The 18281-nt window shown below is 37.4% G+C and overlaps 1 protein-coding gene across 1 annotated transcript in view; it reads left to right on the forward strand.

Moving 5' to 3' along the window:
* ALG13 (ALG13, UDP-N-acetylglucosaminyltransferase subunit) overlaps nucleotides 1-18281 on the forward strand; it is a 128307-nt gene that overhangs the window by 82183 nt on the left and 27843 nt on the right. Inside the window, 5 exon segments of the mRNA XM_006878422.1 lie at nucleotides 451-571; nucleotides 4153-4185; nucleotides 4303-4358; nucleotides 10078-10149; nucleotides 11850-12015. Coding sequence (XP_006878484.1) covers nucleotides 451-571; nucleotides 4153-4185; nucleotides 4303-4358; nucleotides 10078-10149; nucleotides 11850-12015 — 448 coding nt within the window.

Here is an 18281-nt window from a genome sequence, read left to right on the forward strand (position 1 = left end):
TTTTTTTTTTTTTTTTAAATCTTCTGCTAGTTGAGTTCTGATTATCAAGCCATCAAGGCTAGGTCACATGGGTATTCTCTGCAAGTTTGGGCATTCTTATGCACCTCTCCCTCACTTCATATCAGCTGGATGATTCACTCTCTGCTCTAGGCCTGCATGGATATGTCCTTGTCCATGGGCTCAGGAGTCCCCAGGTCTCACCATACTTTGGACCAATCAGCCCCTCCTCTTCCATCTTCATGTCAACAGGAGTCTATGGAGCGTGGTTGAACTCATCCCATTTCTTCATTGCTGCCTTTCCCCATCTTCTACTCACCAACAGACCATCATGGTCGCCAGCAAGCTTATGTGCCTGTTCATGTGTTTCGAGTTTCAGTCTTGGACGGGGATTTCTCCTGAAGGGATTTGATTGCTTGCCTTGATGGCTTCCCTTTGTGCCTCTTTTTACAGAATCATGGTAGCCCTTCTGCAATGATCCCAGCTGCTTCAGGATACTGTATGTCAAGGCGGGGACATAGCTCAGACAAACAGATGTTGAATTCAGAGGAGGGTGATGGCCTGAGTGACAATGGTGAGTTAAATACTTTTTTGAAAGATGAGTACATCAAGATTGTGAAGTAGACCAAAGGCTTGGTTTGGGTCTTTACTTTGTTTGGTAGCTTGTTTTGAAATTACTATCAGTTCTTCTCTCATTGCTTGCTAGATTTTTGAAGATGTCTTGGTATTTCAGGATGACAAGGCTTCGATTTTGATAGGTGACTACTTCACTATAGCTTATTTTCTGTCCTCCACCTAGATATTTATGGAGCCCTGGTGGCATAATAGTTAAGCACTTGGCTGCTAACAGTGGTTAGTGGTTCAAACCCACCAGCATCTCTGTGGGAGAAAAGATTTGGATATCTGCCATAAAGATTACCACCTAGAAAACCATATGGGGCAAATCTACTCTGTCCTTACAGGGTCGTTATGAGTCATAATTAACTTGACAGCACACAAGAACAACAGCATAGTTCTAAGTGATCTTTTTATCATGTAAAAGTGAGTTTGATTTGGTAAGAATTCAGTATGAAACAATCTATTTGCTTATTTTAAAAAAATTAAATGAAGCCCTCAAATTTATTGTACTCCTTTAAGAACCATTTTTATGGGATCAAACTGACAACTTCAATGATTAATAAGCTTAGGGAGCAGTGAGTTTGCGTTAATGTGGAAGAAACAACTCAGAAAAGGAGGATGAAAATGACTGTACAATTTGAAGGTAATCAATGTCACTGAATTACACATGTAGAAATTGTTGATTTTTTTCAATACCATTACCAATAATAAATACAACCAAACCCATTGCCTTCAAGTTCATTCCTTCCAACTCATAGCCACCCTATAGTACAGTGTAGAATTGCCCCCATTTGCTTTTCAAGGTTGCAATCTTTATGGAAGCTGACTGAAGCATCTTTCTCCAGCAGAGCAGTGAGATGGTAGATTTGAATGATCAACTTTTTGGTTTTCAACTGAGTGCTTAACCACTGCATCACCAATTGTCTTCATTATGTATGACCCTGTATGGGATTTCCAAGGAGCAGCTAGTGAGTTTGAACTCCTGACCTTATGGTTCAAACTGAACTTGCCAGTTCAGTGCTTTATCCCACCCACATCGCCATGCCACACCAGGACTCCTTATTTTACAATACTGCTATAATGTCATTGCTCAAAGAAATCTATGTGATTTATAAATGTTTGTTGTTGTTGAGTGCCATCGAGTCGGTTCCGACCCATAGCAACCCTGTACAGGGTTTCCGAGGCTGTAAATCTTTACGGGGGCAGAAAGCCTCATCTTTCTCCCGCGGAGTGGCTGGTAGTTTCGAACTGCTGACCTTGTGGTTCGCAGCCTGATTCATAACCACTACGCTAGATACTAAATTCTGTGCCAGCTACTGAAATAAGTTGTTGTTGTTAAATACTGTGGAGTCGGTTCCTACTCAATAGTGACACTGCACAGGGTTTCCGAGGCTGCAGATCTTTATGGGAGCAGAAAGCCTCATCTTTCTCCAGCTGGTAGTTTTGAACTGCTGACCTTGAGGTTAGCAGTCTGATTTGTAACCACTATTCTATCAGAGCTGAACTAAATACTTATATTCATAATATAATCCTTACAGTGGACTTCTAAGAAATGTGTGGCTGTTATATACAGGGAGAGTGCCAGAAAGTTCCTGAAAAAAATTCCTTTATTTTTTCAGTTGCGTTTTTTCATAACTTTTTGGTGCCCCTTTTATGAGGAAATTGAGGTTCAGTGTCCAAGAGTTTACTTACCCTCGGTAAGTAACAGATTGAAATATTTTATAATAACTCCAATTTTTATAGTTACTTCATGTACCAATTTAGTCATCCATCTAAAGTATAGAAGTCAATAACTTCTTGTATATTCAGAGTTCTACAATTGTTACCACAATCAATTTATAATATTTTCATCATGCCAAAAAGAAACTCTCTACCAGTTAGCAACCACTCTCCATTTCCCCCATCCCATCTTCTGCCCTATCCCTGAAGCCCTAGGCAGCCACCAATATACTTTCTGTCTCTGTCATTATGCCTGTTTTGGACATCTCCTAAAAATGGAATCATTCAATATTGGTTTATGTATGACTGGCTGGCAAAGATCAAATTTAAACCCAGTGTATTTGCCTTTAAAGCATATATGTGCACCTTTGACGGTTATTGTATTGCCTCCCATCATGGGGTGTGTGTTTTTTTCCCCATTTTATTGTAAAATATGTGCATACTGAAACAATTGTGGAGGAATTGGGTATCTTGAGGTAAGATATTCTAAAAAACTTTTGTAATGTTAAATGTTCCTGTCAAGTTCCTTATTTCTTTGTGATATTTTTTCTGCTGTGTATGTAGAAGAAAATGGGTATTTTTATGACTTTAATGAGGACAGAAATACTTAGGAAAAGAATGATCTATGTAGATTTTGTATATGCATGTGCATGCATGGATTCAAGGAAGTTTACTCTCTGTTCTTCTATTTAGCATGACTTTTTATCTTTTCCCACTAGCACTGTGGATAGCTTCAGACATGCTGCTCAAATGTAGTGGCATATTAGAAGTAGCTTCATCTTTTTTCTCACTTTACATTCTGTTGTCTGGTAGAATTGCATGCATGTGTGTTTGATAATTTGTATGTTTAACAATTGAATTCAATTTTGACCTGTGGGGTTTTATTTGGTGGAAAACTGTCCAGTTGAAAATTTATCTTCATTCAGTGATAACATCAGTCTTACAGCCAACTGAGCCACCCTTCCAGGAAAAACATTGCTTTCAAATGTATTACTTACCTGAAGTGGGTGAAAAACAGATGAGGTATGACACATCCCTTTAATGTCCACTAAAAGGAGTACTGGTGTGACACTGTAGGATAAACACTGGGACCCACCAACTGCTGCTCAGAAACCCTAAAAAGGGTTAATAGTGAGTCAGAACCAACTTGACAGCACACAACAACAAAGAAAACTATGTGTTATGCTCAGATTATTTCATGGTTACCCATTTGAGTGTTTGCTTTGTCAGGTACTATTCTAAAGTGTTTTTCACATATATTAACTTGTTTAATTCCCTTCAAAATCCCTGTGACCTAGGTAATGTTAGCCCCGTTTTATAAAGAAGTAACCTGCCCAAAGTCATGTAATCAGAATTCATACCTAGGCAGTTTTACTTCCAGAGCCTGTATATTTGTCACTATACTGCTTCATTGAAAATATTGAATATAACTGGGTTTGTCACTTCTGCCGGAATTAACTCTGCACTTGAACTCCACTAACAAGTAGATTTTCAGAGGACTAATTTATTCTTTTTGCAACCAGACTCTGGATTTAATATCTGATGTTAGTATGAAGATTCAGATCATATATACACACACACACACACACATATATATGTATATATGCACATATTCACACATTTTAGTTTTGAACAATGAAGAGGGCTTCAAAAAGTTCATGGAAAAATTCCATGATCTTTTAAATTTTGTTCTTCCGTGAACTTTTTGAAGTCTCCTTGGATAGCCATAAAACTTAAGAAGAAGAAGCGGCTGCTGGACATTTCCATCTGCTGAGCTGAAAAGACTGATGAAATCCAACTTTTGTCTTTTTTTCCTAGGGGGATACCATGAAGACTATATTTATCCTTCAGGTCAGTGAGATCTAGATATAATCTGACAGTTATCATTATTTATGGAATTTCAAACTATAAACATACTCTTTTTTTTTTTTTTTTTTTTTTTTACTTTACTTTGGCTATATCCTGTAGAGCCAGACTATGAAACAGCAGGTGTTTATAGCACAACTGAATCTACAGCAAACTTGGTAGGTATTTAATAGTAATAGCAAACAATTTAAACTCCTTTGTGCTAGGGTACTATCCTAAGAATTATACTGATAAACATTTAAATCACAACACTCTGAGGCAATTAGTACTATTTTGTAGATGAAGAAATTAGGGCAAGAAATGAAGTAATTCATCCAAGATGAAATCCCTGTTCTAAAATCAGTCTATTTAGAGTGATTCCTATATGAGGAATATTGTAAAATGTACATATTATGTAAGTATGAGAAGAATTTTAACATTGGTACTTTAGAGAATTTTTATTATGACTTTTTGTGTCAGTAAAAAAAAGCCTAGAAATTTCAGCAAGAACTTACAGACTACACATCCAGTGGAAGTCTGCAAGGAGGGCTTTTAGGGATTCAGGCAGGAAATAAAAGGTGGTAAATGGTGTGCACTGGCTTTTTAACACTTATACCTGGAGATGATATGTGTCACTGGCATTTCATTGGCCAGAGCAGATCCTTTGAAAGAGTTTAAGTTATAAATTGTTTAATAGCAGTAATGAGTACAACATTTAACTTGTTCTTACCTCACAGACAAAATATTTCCTCCCTAAGGTAGGTAATACAATCAAACTAAAAGCCCAGCATTTCTGGGTTATATATACTTAGTGCTCTGTATTTGAGCACAGAAATGGCTTTCTTCAACTGATTTCCTAAAGTAAAAAATAAAAAGTTATCCTTCTGTTTCCCACAATTTACAGTGGTGGAGCAGGGCTTTAAAAAATTGTAATAAAAATTCTTACTCATAAAGTAGGGAAAAAGAGAAAACCACAGTAACTATTCCTATATCAATTCCAAAATCATGAGGTGGGGCAGACTTTATGAAGGTCGCCAACCTTGGTATAGGGACTGGACTCTTCCTTGATTAGACTTTATTCAAGTTCATGGGCTCAGGAGTCCCAGGTCTCGCCACACTTTGGATCAACCAGCCCTAACTCTTCTATCTATCTCATCTCAAGATCAATGGGAGTCTATGGAATGTGTTCAAACTAAGCCCATATCTTCATTACTGCCTTTCTTCCTCTTCCATTCACCAGTAGACCAACGTGGTCACCAGCAAACTTGCATGTTCATGTGTTCCCTTTGAGTTTCACTCTTGAAGGGGGGGTTACTCTAAATGTACTCTTGTTATGTGATATCTTAATATATTCAGAGTCTGTAACAATGATTTGATTCTTGCTTCAAGTCTGAGATTTAGTTGGTTTTAGTTCTTCAAAGCATTTATTAAGTTTATCTTTTGTAATTTGCTGTTAAAGCAGTTACCTCCTCAGTCCTACAAGGCTCTGTATTCATGAACTTTTAGTCCATTTTATTCCTGCCTGCAGATTTGTTAATGCTTTTTTACACGTCTTTCTCAAAATACCTTGCTGCACTCTGCCAACAGTGATCAGCATACATGACAAAAGCACTGTTTTCAAACCTTTTCTCTATGAGCTGCAAATTCGTAATCTCTTTCCCAAATTAGGTTTAAGTTACTGCAGGTTCCTACTTCTAGTTACTAATTACTATTTTAGTTAAACTATGTTATGCTGCAATAATAGCTCCCCCTCACACCGTAATCTCAGCAATTTACGACAAGGAATGTTTTGCTAATGTTACATGTTTTATGCAGGTTGGTAAGGGGGCTTCTTTTCATCATAGGCACTCATGAACCCAGGCTAATGGACATGTTCTTTCATGATCAACTCTGCAGGAATATTGGTATAGGCGAACACCGAGTCTCTTAGCATTTCTGCTTATATTTTCTTGCCCAAAACAAGTCACATGTCTAAACCTAACTTTGAATGAGATTATTGTTATTGTTAGGTGCCATTGAGTTGGTACCGACCCATAGCTACCTTATGCACAGCAGAACGAAACACTGCCCAATCCTGGGCCAACCTCAACTACTGTTGCCACGCTGAGTCCTTTGATGCTGCCACTTGGTCAATCCATCTCATTGGGGGTCTTCCTCTTTTTCTCTGACCCTCCACCTTACCAAACATGATATCTTTCTCCTAACAATATGTCCAAAGTATGAGAGGCAAAGTTTGGCCATCTTGGCCTTTAATGAGCACTCTGGCTGTACTTCTTCCAAAACGGATCTATTGGTACTTTTGGCAGCCCATGGCACTTTCAATATTCTCCTCCAGCACCATGACTCAAAAGCATCAATTCTTCTATGGTCTTCCTTATTCACTGTCTAGCTTTCGCATGCATATGAGGTTATTGAAAATACCATGGCTTGGGTCAGGCGCACCATAGTCCTCAAGCTGACATCTTTGCTCTTAAACACTTTAAACAGTTCCTGTGCAGCAGATTTGCCTAATACAATACGTCGTTTGATCTCTTGACTGCTGCTTCCATGAGTGTTGATAGTTGATCAAGAAAGAAGTCCTTGAAAACTTCAATCTTTTCTCCACTGTTAAGAATCGTGTTTATTGGTCCAGTGGTGAGGATTTTTGTTTTCTTTACATTGAGATGTAATCCATACCAAAGGCTGTTGTCTTTCATGTTCATCAGTAAATGTTTTAAGTCCTCTTCACTTTCAGCAAGCAAAGTTGTATCATCTGCATATCACAGGTTGTTAATGAGTCTTCCTCCAATCCTGATGCCACGTTTTTCTTCATAGAACACAGCTTCTCAGATTATTGGCTCAGCATACAGGTTAAAAAAGTATGGTAAAAGAATACAACCTTGTGGCATACCTTTCTTAATTTTAAACCATGCAGTGTTCCCATGTTCTGTTCGAACAACTGCCTCTTGGTCCAGGTACAGATTCCTCATGAGCACAATCAAGTGTTCTGGACTACTCATACTTCGCAATGTCGTCCATAGCTTGTCATGATCCACACATTCGAAAACCTTTGTGTAGTCAAAGCACAGGTAAACATCTTTTCTGATATTCTCTGCTTTCAGTCAAGATCCATCGGACATCAGCAATGATATCCCTTGTTCCACAGTCTCTCTTCTGAAGCTGTCTTGAACCTCTGGAAGTTCTTGTCAATGTATGATTGTAGCTGATTCTATATTACCTTTAGCAAAACTTGACTCTCATGGGATATCAAAGAGATTGTCCAATGATTTCCACATTCCGTTGGGTCACCTCTCTTTGGAATGGGCACAAATATGAATCGGATTTGTTGTTGTTGTTAAGTACCATAGAGTCGATTCCGATTCATAGTGACCCTGTACAGGGTTTCCAAGGCTATAAATCTTCACGGGAGCAGAAAGCCTCATCTTTCTCCCATAGAACTGCTGGTAGTTTCAAACTGCTGACCTTCAGGTTGGCAGCCCGACTTGTAACCACTACACTGCCAGAGCTCCTTATGAATGGGATGTTGTTGTTAAGTGCCATGGAGTCGGTTCCGACTCATAGCGACCCTGCACAGGGTGTCGGAGGATGTAAATCTTTACGGGAGCAGAATGCCTCATCTTTCTCCCGTGGAACCGCTGGTAGTTTCGAATTGCTGACCTTGCGGTTCACAGCCCGATTCGTAGAATAGCAAATTCTATGTGCTCAAAAAGGGAGGTTTAGGACTACTCTTTATTTTCTGAATATGACTCTTGTTTTCTTACTAATATATAGGGTTATTTTTCATATTTAAAAGTTCCTATATAAATAACATATCATAGCAGACGTAGGAAATAGAAAGTGTGAGGGTTGCAAGTTTGCAAAGCCAAATTAATGCGCACATAATTTGTGTAAAGATAATGGTGATCTTTGGGATCTTGTACATTTTAGGTGTAACATCTTATTTAGAAAGGTGAATAAAGCTGGGATAGTTGTAATTATCTTCGCTTTCTTTAACCTTCTTTTATTTTGATCCCTGTTTCTGTTTTTCCCCTCTCCTCACCACTATTATTCATATATGCTCTTTAAAAAATATAGATATATTTATAGAACTTTTTATTGTGAATTATGTGAACGTTTACAGACAAGGTCATCAGCTTTTGTATATGCTTTTTATATAATACCTCTTGAAATGCAAGTTTGTGAAAAAATGGAATTGAAAGATAGTGGAGAGAGTGGTAGAAAATGTGGAACAAAACTCAAAATCATAAAAATGACCAGGCTTACTGGTCAGATAAGAGACTGGTGGATCCCGAGACATTGGCCATTGGTTACCATTTAGGTCTGGAACTGAACTCAACATCATGGCTCAATTTTCAGGCTAACTTATATAGGAAAAATAGCAGCACTAGTGAGGTATGCACACCACAGAATGGTCAAACATTCAAGATCAAAAAAGGCCAATGTTTACCCAAGGACAAAGTTCATAAGGGTTGGGAAAGAAGGAGGAATGGAAATAAGTGATGTTGCATTGAGGAACTTGCAGTCATTAAAATGAAATGAAGTATGTAATTTGATCTTGTCTATAAACCTTTACTCAACTCACAATAACATTTAAAAATGGAATTTTCTAAGAACTTTGAAGCTCCCTTTTATCTGCCCAAGTAAAAAAGCAAATATTAGAGTTGCCAAAGAGTATACACTTTTTCTTTCTGTCCCCTTAATCTCACTTTGTCAATGCCGAACTTAAATGTTTCTAGGCACATATATAGCATAGTGGTTATGAATTGGTCTGCGAACCACAAGATCAGCAGTTTGAAACTACCAGCTTTTCTGCAGGAAAAAGATGAGGCTTTCTGCTCCCGTAAAGATTTATAGCCTCGGAAACCCTGTACAGGGTCGCTATGAGTCGGAACCGACTCCATGGCATATAACGACAACATATCCATTCTGTCTTGTTGCCCAAATCCCTAGAATTGTATAGCATTCACACTAGGTTGTCTTTGCTAGAGAAGATGTTTTGTTTTAGACTGGTGCTTTGGCTGTATTTGAACATAAACTTTTGAAATGTATAATATTAAGTCCATGTTGAGTGGGGCTCATCTTTGTCATAATTTTCTTTTTGCTATTTTCTATGATTACTTTCTCTGATTCTCTCTGAATGCTTACCAACATTTCCAGTTGTTGTTGCTAGAAGTTCTGCTATACTATCTGCCATGCATAAGTCTAAAACTTCCAAAATTTTTACTTTCACAAGGCTGAGCTTTCCAAAATTATTTTTACTTTCACAAAGACACGGTCATGAACCAGTATTTGGATTCCACTGCATCCTGCTTTAGACAGGCTACATCAAGAATAATAGGAAGCTGAGCAACCAGTTATCCACACTTGTTCCAAGCTAACTTTTTAATAGAAGTGGTTTCTTTTAACAAAACTGTTATTGGTCTTTCTGATTTTGAAAGTTTTAAGAAAAGCCACTGAGAAAGTGTTTAAATTATAATCCGCAGTTACTTTGTCATATCTGCATTAGGACTAAACTTGGATGTGATTAGGATATCTGTAGGTGGTAAGTACAGTGAAACCTGTGAGAGTGGAACTTGATGGAACTGCCTTGTTTTTCAGCGGCTTGCCAGTGTTCTTCCATTGACAGGATGCAGTTTTACCACTTTTCTATGGCTTATTTAGTGTAAAATATTTGTTTCCCTTCTCTGACAAGTGTTTAACCTTACATGGGTTCCAGTTTTTGTAGGTTTTACTGTTGGACACCAGTTGGCCTACCTCAAGCACCAGAGTGATAACTTTAATTTTAGTAGTAGTTAGTTCCAAATTTGAATACTTTCAGGGCTATTCATTTTCACTTGCTTATAGATGTTTAGTTTCTTGATAGTACCTTGTTTAATTATATTTTTGCATTCATTAAAGTCTCTTCAGGACAGAAGACCATGTTCCGTGTCTCCTCAAGACACTGTTACCTCATACAACTACCCTCAAAAGGTAATCTTCATAGTGAAATGATCTGAACCATGGAAAATGACTTTTCTTTTTCGTCATCATATTTCAAATTTGCTCAACAATTTGAGTGGGCACCTGTTGTGTTCCAGATACTGTTGTGTGTGCTGGTGTTACATTACTAATAGTCTACTCTAAACCTTTTATAAAAGGGGGCCTCAAAGAGTTCAAGGGAAAATTGCATTATCTTTTAATTCTATTTTTCTTTCAACTTTGTATTCCATTTTTCTATGAACTTTTAATTCCATTTTCCACAAACTTTTGAAGCCCACTTGTATGCGTATATAAACGACTTGTCAACTGTCTCATTTACTGAAATTTGAATTTAAAGCTCTCCTGTAGAATGTAATTGCTTTTAAGTGCTGTCAAGTTGGGTTCCGACCCATAGCGACCCTGTAGAGGGTTTCTGAGAAGCAGCTGGTGAGCTTGAACCACTGATCTTGCAGTTCAAACGGCTTTACAGTCTGGCACATTACCCACAGCGCCACAAATTTTTAAAACATACCTGAAACCTATAGGAGTAAATAAGATCATCCTAAGAAAAGGAGGGAGTCCTACTGTGATACTGTAGTCTAAGCACTGAACTGCTAAGCACAAGGTCAGTGACCCTACCAGCTGCTCCTTGGAAACCTTATACAGAGTTCACTGAGTTGGAACAGATTCAGCCACACACTTAGGAAGATGAAAAAAGATTGATGAGCATGTATTATAGAGCCTGTGGATCACTAAAGTGTAGAAAGTGGTTAGAAAAGGAACAGCCAAGGAAGGAAGAAAAGCAGGAGTGTATGATATTATTATATGGCAGCCCACAGAAGAAATTGTTTCAAGGAGCAGTCAAGTGTCACTTGCTACCAAGGAGTAAAGCAATATAAGATTAATCAGAGTCTTCTAGGATTTGTTGCTGTGGATATTATTGGTGACTTTGAATGTAGTGTCAGAGGACCAGAGGAGATAGCAGCTACATTGCAGTGGGTGATAAGAAAATAGAGACTGCCAACGAGTACACTGCTTTCATAAGGAAGGGTTTTACTATTGAACATCTTTCTTTGTATAATTCTGTATTAAGTTCTGAGGAGAAGTAATTTGTTCTTTAAAGGCCTAGTCAGAAAAGCAAATTGCAGACACATGAGATTAAAAATAATAAGCAAACTACTTTTCTGTTTGTTTGAAAGTATGTGTTTGTGTGGGAAAAGTTGTACGCTTATAAAACTGAATGTGTATTGCAAATTTCTGGAAGAATGTTCAGAAAACCCAGAGAGTATTTGGTTGGAGAGGGTGGGATCTAGGCAAATAGAGTTATAGGGGTTGTGATCTTTATACTGTGTACAATTTTATACTTGATTTATAAACCATATTAATATATTGTTGTTGTTGTTGTTAGGTGCCATCGAGTTGGTACTGACCCATAGCGACCTTATGCACAGCAGAACGAATCACTGCCCGATCCTGGGCCAGCCTCACTTACTTAGATAGTCAAAAAATAACAAATTTATATAAGTAAAGCTTTCAAAATAGACTTTTAAGACAAATAGCCTTCTGTATAAGGGTTTACATAAAGGTTGACTATTCAGTATTTTAGTTATGTAAACAAAATAGTATTTCCTGAGATTTAAGATCAGATAAGAAACTTGGTATTGTTTGAGAAACCAAACTTAAAGAGTTTTAAACTTTCTTCACCCTTACAGGTGATGGTAAATTCTGCAGCAGTTGTAGCTTCCTGTGCCAATAATGTTCCAGCTCCAGTCTTATCTAACTGTGCAACAGCTAATCAAGCTAGTAGTACCACTTCCGTTTCTTCACAGAATGCTACACAGCCTCTCTTTGTTTCTCCACCTACACACAGCAGGCCAGGTAGGTCATTAGTGGTTGCTCGCTGTGGAATTCTCTTTTTCTTTCCATGAACGTGAACATAAAATTATTCCAGTGATTAGGTTTTATTTTCATTTCCACAGTTATATTTGCTTAATCTACTTAGTAAAGTATAAGGGAACTATTAAAATTTTATGGAAAAGTGGAATTAAAAAATAATGGAATTTGTCCACAAACTTTGGAAACACTTTCGTATGTTCTATAGTTGAAGAATCCTTAGATTTTTGAGTCAGGGTTTCAATTCTTGCTTATACATTTGAGTCTGATAAAGAAATTTATATCTATCATCTTCTACCCCACTGGATATTGAAAGGATTTTGCTAGCTTCTCAGACTTTGACTTAAGTAGGAATTAATAAAGAGGCCTTAGACACATTACATAATAAATTTCTGGAAAATTGGCTTTAAAATATACTTACCTACAATGAATAATCTTTATCATTCTAAAGACCATAGACTCTAGAATTTAAGAAATCCTGGTTTTACAACTGATTAGCTGTGTAGTTTTGGGTAAGTTACTGAATATAACCTTACTGTAGTGCTAATAGAACCAGTTCATGAAGTGTTTGTAGTGTTTCAGTGAATTCATATAATTTACATTTTTTTCAGTAGAATTTTGAAACAGTGGTGACAACAACAGCATTGCTTTTCAGTTTGAGTTCCCAAATAAAAATAGAAACAAATAACAGACCTAAAACCCATGGAAAATAGTTACAACAGAATTTGGTGATGAGGTATATATATACCCTTGAAGTCTAAAATTTAAGCAGGTAGGGACAAATCCTCTATCACAATACCTGCTTGGTACCAGGTTCTGTGTGGGAAGGTTTTCTGATCTGAGAACAGAAAATGCCCAAGATACCTGATTAAGTCACTGGAACTGTTAAAAAGCCAATTTGGGAGCAGCAGATGAAACTGGGGAATAATAGAAACATTTTATCAGTTCTCCAAGAACTTTCAAATCTGATTTACAAGGAATCCCTTTTAGGATTGGCTTCTTCACTAAGGAAAAACTGTTGGGAATAGAATCAGAATTGATAGGACAGGGAAAAGACAGGTCCAAACTAAAGTCTCAGAACTGAACCAAGGAGTCACAGTAAGTAACCTGTCAGTACTTTTTGTTAACACTAGATAAAGTAGTAAGGGAGAGAGAGAGTGTATGTATGTGCTCAGAACTTAGAAGAGCGTTTTTGTTGTTTCTTTGTTTTTTTGGATTCCATTTCATATTCTACAATTGAAGAAACTTATTTTTACATTAAAATAAAAGCATAAAGTTCAAATACTATTCAAAGATATTTTAAGGAAAAGAACTCAACTCTGAGACAAGAATGGTGCACTGCTGCCATTACTGACTCTTCTGAAAGGAATCACATTAGAAGGTACTGGACATGTTGTTGTTGTTATGTCTCGTGGAGTCAGTTCTGACTGATAGCAACCCTGTACAGGGTTTCCGAAGCTGTAGATCTTTCTGGGAGCAGAAAGCCTCACCTTTCTCCCACAGAACAGCTGGTAGTTTCAAACTGTAGATCCTGAGGTTAGCAGCCCGATTTGTAACTACTATGCTAGAGTGGGTGAGAAATGTGGAACACAACTCAAAATCATAAAGACCAGGCTTATTGGTTAGATAGAGACTGGTGGAACCACTGAGACTATGACCCTTAGTTTTCTTCAATCCAGAAATTCAGTTTACCCCTATGGTTCAACATTCAGCCAAACAGTAGACATGTCTGTAAGGTGAACAATAACACCAAGGAGGCATGGCATGCATTCCTTGGAATTATCAACCATTTGAGATCTAAAGAACAGCATTTGCCCAAGGATAAATGTCAAAAGAATTATGAAAGTAGGAGGAATGGAAATAGGATGACTGATATTTTATTATGGGGATTGCAATTAGTGAAATAAAATCAAATGATTTGTTGAATGAAAAACTTTCTGTAAACCTTCATCCAATTTACAATAATAATAATAAAAAGCATCCTTAAGTGAAAGCATGACAGAAACGCTTCCACTGAACAGGTCTAACTAACTATTTTAAAATAAGCAGAAATATATTAAAGTAATATAACATCAAATAATAACATGGATAAACTTTAGAAAAACTCAGATGAGGTGACAGAATTAAGAATTAGAAATAAAAGTCGTTTCAGAAATGAAGACTGAAACATAAGACACATGAGTGAATATATGTGTATACAACAGATAAGGCATTAAATAAATATGTAGACTTCTGGGGCAAGATGGATGAGTAGACATTGAGCAGACAGACACTTTGCAACAAACACTTGGGAGACCAAGTAAAAGAGGTACAGATGGTGGTGATACTGGAACCTTGAGCATCAGAGGACAGGACAAAGAGGTGGGCTGAGTGAAGACTGGAAGAGGAAGCTGAACAGGAGTAAGTGATAGAGGAAAAAATGCCAGACTGTGTGCTGGCATGGAGTGACTATTGGGTACAGGATGTGGCTGGCAGCAGGAGGGGTACGGGTTCTCCTTTGTTCCTGTGCCCTCTGGATGGATGGTGAATGGCCAGTTCCTGTCCTCACCAACCTAGCAGCCAGTGACACCCTCCATCCTGCCTGGGGCCGGCCACTGGCCAGAGCACTCCTGATTCTGGAGGCATGTGAACCTGTCCTGAACTGCACTACTCACACACACTGTACAGAGAACTGCAGTCATACTTCAGTCTACCACATCAACCTGGAGACAGGTGGTAAGTACCTGAGAATATACCGACATGCAATCAAATATAAATATGATGTCATGATGTTTTGGGGAAAGCAGTTTCTGTTTACATGAAGAAGCAAAACAGAGTGCCTCAAACAACTGTCCAAAATACAGTCAGAGAATTTAATATGAGTAATGGCATTGGAACTACCTGAAAAGGAATTTAAAAGAATGCTATTTAGGCAACTTCAGTGGGTTGAGAGTGAATGATCAAGAAAGTAGAGATGAAATCAAGGGGAAAAAAACATGGACAAAACTGTAGGACAATTAAGGAAACAAGCTGGCAAAATAATTGAAAAGAGAAGCATGCCAAAACAGAAATTATAAGATTAACACTAAGATTTCAGAAATTAGACAATACACTGAAAAGACAAAATAGATTTACATAATTTGAAGAAAAACCTCAATATTCATCTGCTAGAGGAACAATAAGAAAAAAACCCTAAGATTTAAGTGGGAAACTATCAAGAGGAATAACAGGTGTGATTGGAATTCCCAGAACAGGAAGAGGAACAAAAATAAAACATACGGAATATTGTCCAAGAGTTGTTGAAAGAAAACTTCCCTAACGTCATGAAAGATGAGAAGATAACATTCAAGCAGTTGAATGAACTCAAAGCAGGATAGACCCCCACAGGAAAGCAGCAGAACCTAATCAAACTTCAAAACAAAAAGTCCTGAAAGCAGCTCAGGATAAACAAAAAGTTACTTAAAAAGGAGAACTATTAATACTAAGCTCTGATTTCTCAGCAGAAACCCTACAGGCAAGAAGACAATGAAATGGCATATATAAAAATATGAGCGAAAAATTGCAAACCAAGAATCATATATCTAGCAAAATTGTCCATCAAATACGATGGAAAAAATTAGGTCAATTCCAGCTAAACAGAAAAAGAACTTGTAAAAGCCAGACTAACCTGACCAAAATTACTTAAAGGAACTTCTTTGGAAAGTGAACAGCAGATAACCACCTGAGATTAACATAGATGACAATATCACCTAGAATAGAACTCAAACCAAATAAAGAAGTATTCAAAGTAAAACAGGTCTATAAGACTAAAAATAGAGAATCAGAGATACAGTTGTTGCAACAACAACAACAAACAGTAAAAACAAGGAATAATACAATTATGGAACTGCCAAATAAGAGATCAAACAAATTTCAAGAAAAAAGTATTATACTTAACTGTAACCTTAAAAACCAGACCAACCCTTACTCCTAACCCTAGCCCAACCCTTCTGTAACCTAACACTACCATAACTCTTAACACTAAAAGTCATAGGCCTAGCCCTACCCATAGTCCCAACCCTAACCCTTATCTCTCACTTCTTCCTAACCCCCAAAATATAAGAAAAAAGGTAAAGATTCAAAAGTGACGGTGAAGATTGACAAAGATCAAACACATAAAAGTCTGAAGAAGTAAAAGGAAAGAAAACATACTAAAAAGTATAATTAAGAAAAAGTTTCCAGGGAAAGGATCTAAAACTACATACTGAAAGACTACCCTGCATATTTGAGAATATCAATACCAATAAAAAATGTTTATAATAGATAACTGAGTCTCTAGACTATGAGAAGTAAAATTATAGTGATCAAAATTTGAGGGCCATGATTTATGATAAAGTAAAATTTAAGATACTTAAGGAAAACAACCAAGGATTTCATATCCAGCAGAACTGATTTTCAAGAATAAAGGGCAATAAGCAAAGTCCAGAAAGTAGTAGTATCATGAGCCTTTCCTGAAAAATGTAATAAAGTGACTATGTACTGAGATAGGACAATTTAAGTTTAAACTAATTACATTTGAATAAAGTGACCCTGGCAGCACTGGGATGCTAACTGCAAAAGGTCAGTGATTCAAACCCACTATTTGCTCATGGGAGAAAAATAAGGTAGTCTGCTTCCATGAAGATTACTGTCATGGGATCCCTATGGAGCGATCCCTATGGAGCACTTCAACTCTTATCAACAGATTTAATACATTAAACACTAAAGACCAGAAGAGTTGTGGGATGACATCAAGAACATCACACAGGAAGAAAAGAAAAAATCATTAAGAAGAAAAGAAAGAAGGAAAAGATCAAGATGGATGTCAGAAGAGACACTGAAACTTGCTCTCCAGCGTAGAGATGCTAAGGCAAATGGAAGAAAGGAGGAGGTAAAAGAGCTGAACAGAAAATTTCAAAGGTCAAAATCAAATATTACAACAAAATGTACAAAAGATCTGGAGTCAGAAAACCAAAAGGGAAGGTGAGTCAACACACTCAGCATTTCTCAAGCTGAGGGAACTGAAGAAAAAATTCAAGCCTCGATTGAAGGATTCTGTGGGCAAATTCTTGAATAATGCAGAAAACGTCAAAGGAAGATGGGAGGAATACACAGAGATAGTGTACCAAATGGAAATGGTTGGTGTTCAAGTGTTTCAAGAGGTAGCATATGATCAAGAGCCAATGATAACTGAAGGAAGGAGTTCAAGGTGTATTGAAGGAATTGGCAAAGAAGAAGGCATCAGGAATTGATGAAATAAAAATTGAAATTTTTCAAGAAATTGAGGTGGCACAGGAGGCACTCAGACTCATCTCTGCCAAGAAATTTGGAAGATAAGTATCTGGCCGACTGATTGGAAGAGATCCGTGTTTTTGCCTATTCCAAAGAGAGGTGACCCAATGGAATGCGGAAATCATCGGACAAGCTCTTTGATATCCCCTGCAAGTAAAGTTTTGCTAAAAGTAATACAGAAATGGCGGCAAGCATACATTTGAAAGAGAACTTCCAAAGGTTGAAGCCGGGTTCAGAAGAGGATGTGGAAACGAGGGATATCATTGCTGATGTCCAATGAATCTTGGCTGAAAGCAGAGATTATCAGAAAGAATACCTGTGCAAGAATACCTGTGCTTAATTGAGTATGCATAGGCTTTTGATTGTGTGGATCATGACAAGCTATGGACGACATTGCGAAGTATGAGTATTCGGCAACACTTAATTGTGCTCATGAGGAATCTGTACTTGAACCAAGAGGCAGTTGTTTGAACAGAACATGGGAACACTGGTTTAAAATTAAGAAAGGTATGCATCAGGGTTGTATACTTTCACCATTCTTATTCAACCTGTATGTTGAGCAAATCCAAGAAAAGCTGGATTATATGACAAAAATGGGGCATCCGGATTAGAGGAAGACTCATTAACAGGATTGGAGGAAGACTCATTAACAACTCATTATGTAGATGATTCAACCTTGCTTGCTGAATGTGAAGAGGACTTAACATATTTATGGTATGGATTGCATCTCAATGTAAAGAAAACAAAAATCCTCACCAGTGACCAATAAACAACATTCTTATAAATGGAGAAAAGATTGAAGTTGTCAAGGACTTCATTCTTCTTGTATCAACCATCAACATTCATGGAAGCAGCAGTCAAGAAATCAGACAACATATTGCATTAGGCAAATCAGCTGCACAAGACCTTTTCAAAGTGTTGAAGAGCAAGGATGTCAGCTTGAATATGATGTTGGAGGAGAA

Source organism: Chrysochloris asiatica, unplaced genomic scaffold (genome assembly GCF_000296735.1).
Source record: "Chrysochloris asiatica unplaced genomic scaffold, ChrAsi1.0 scaffold00231, whole genome shotgun sequence".
Lineage (NCBI taxonomy): Eukaryota > Metazoa > Chordata > Mammalia > Afrosoricida > Chrysochloridae > Chrysochloris > Chrysochloris asiatica.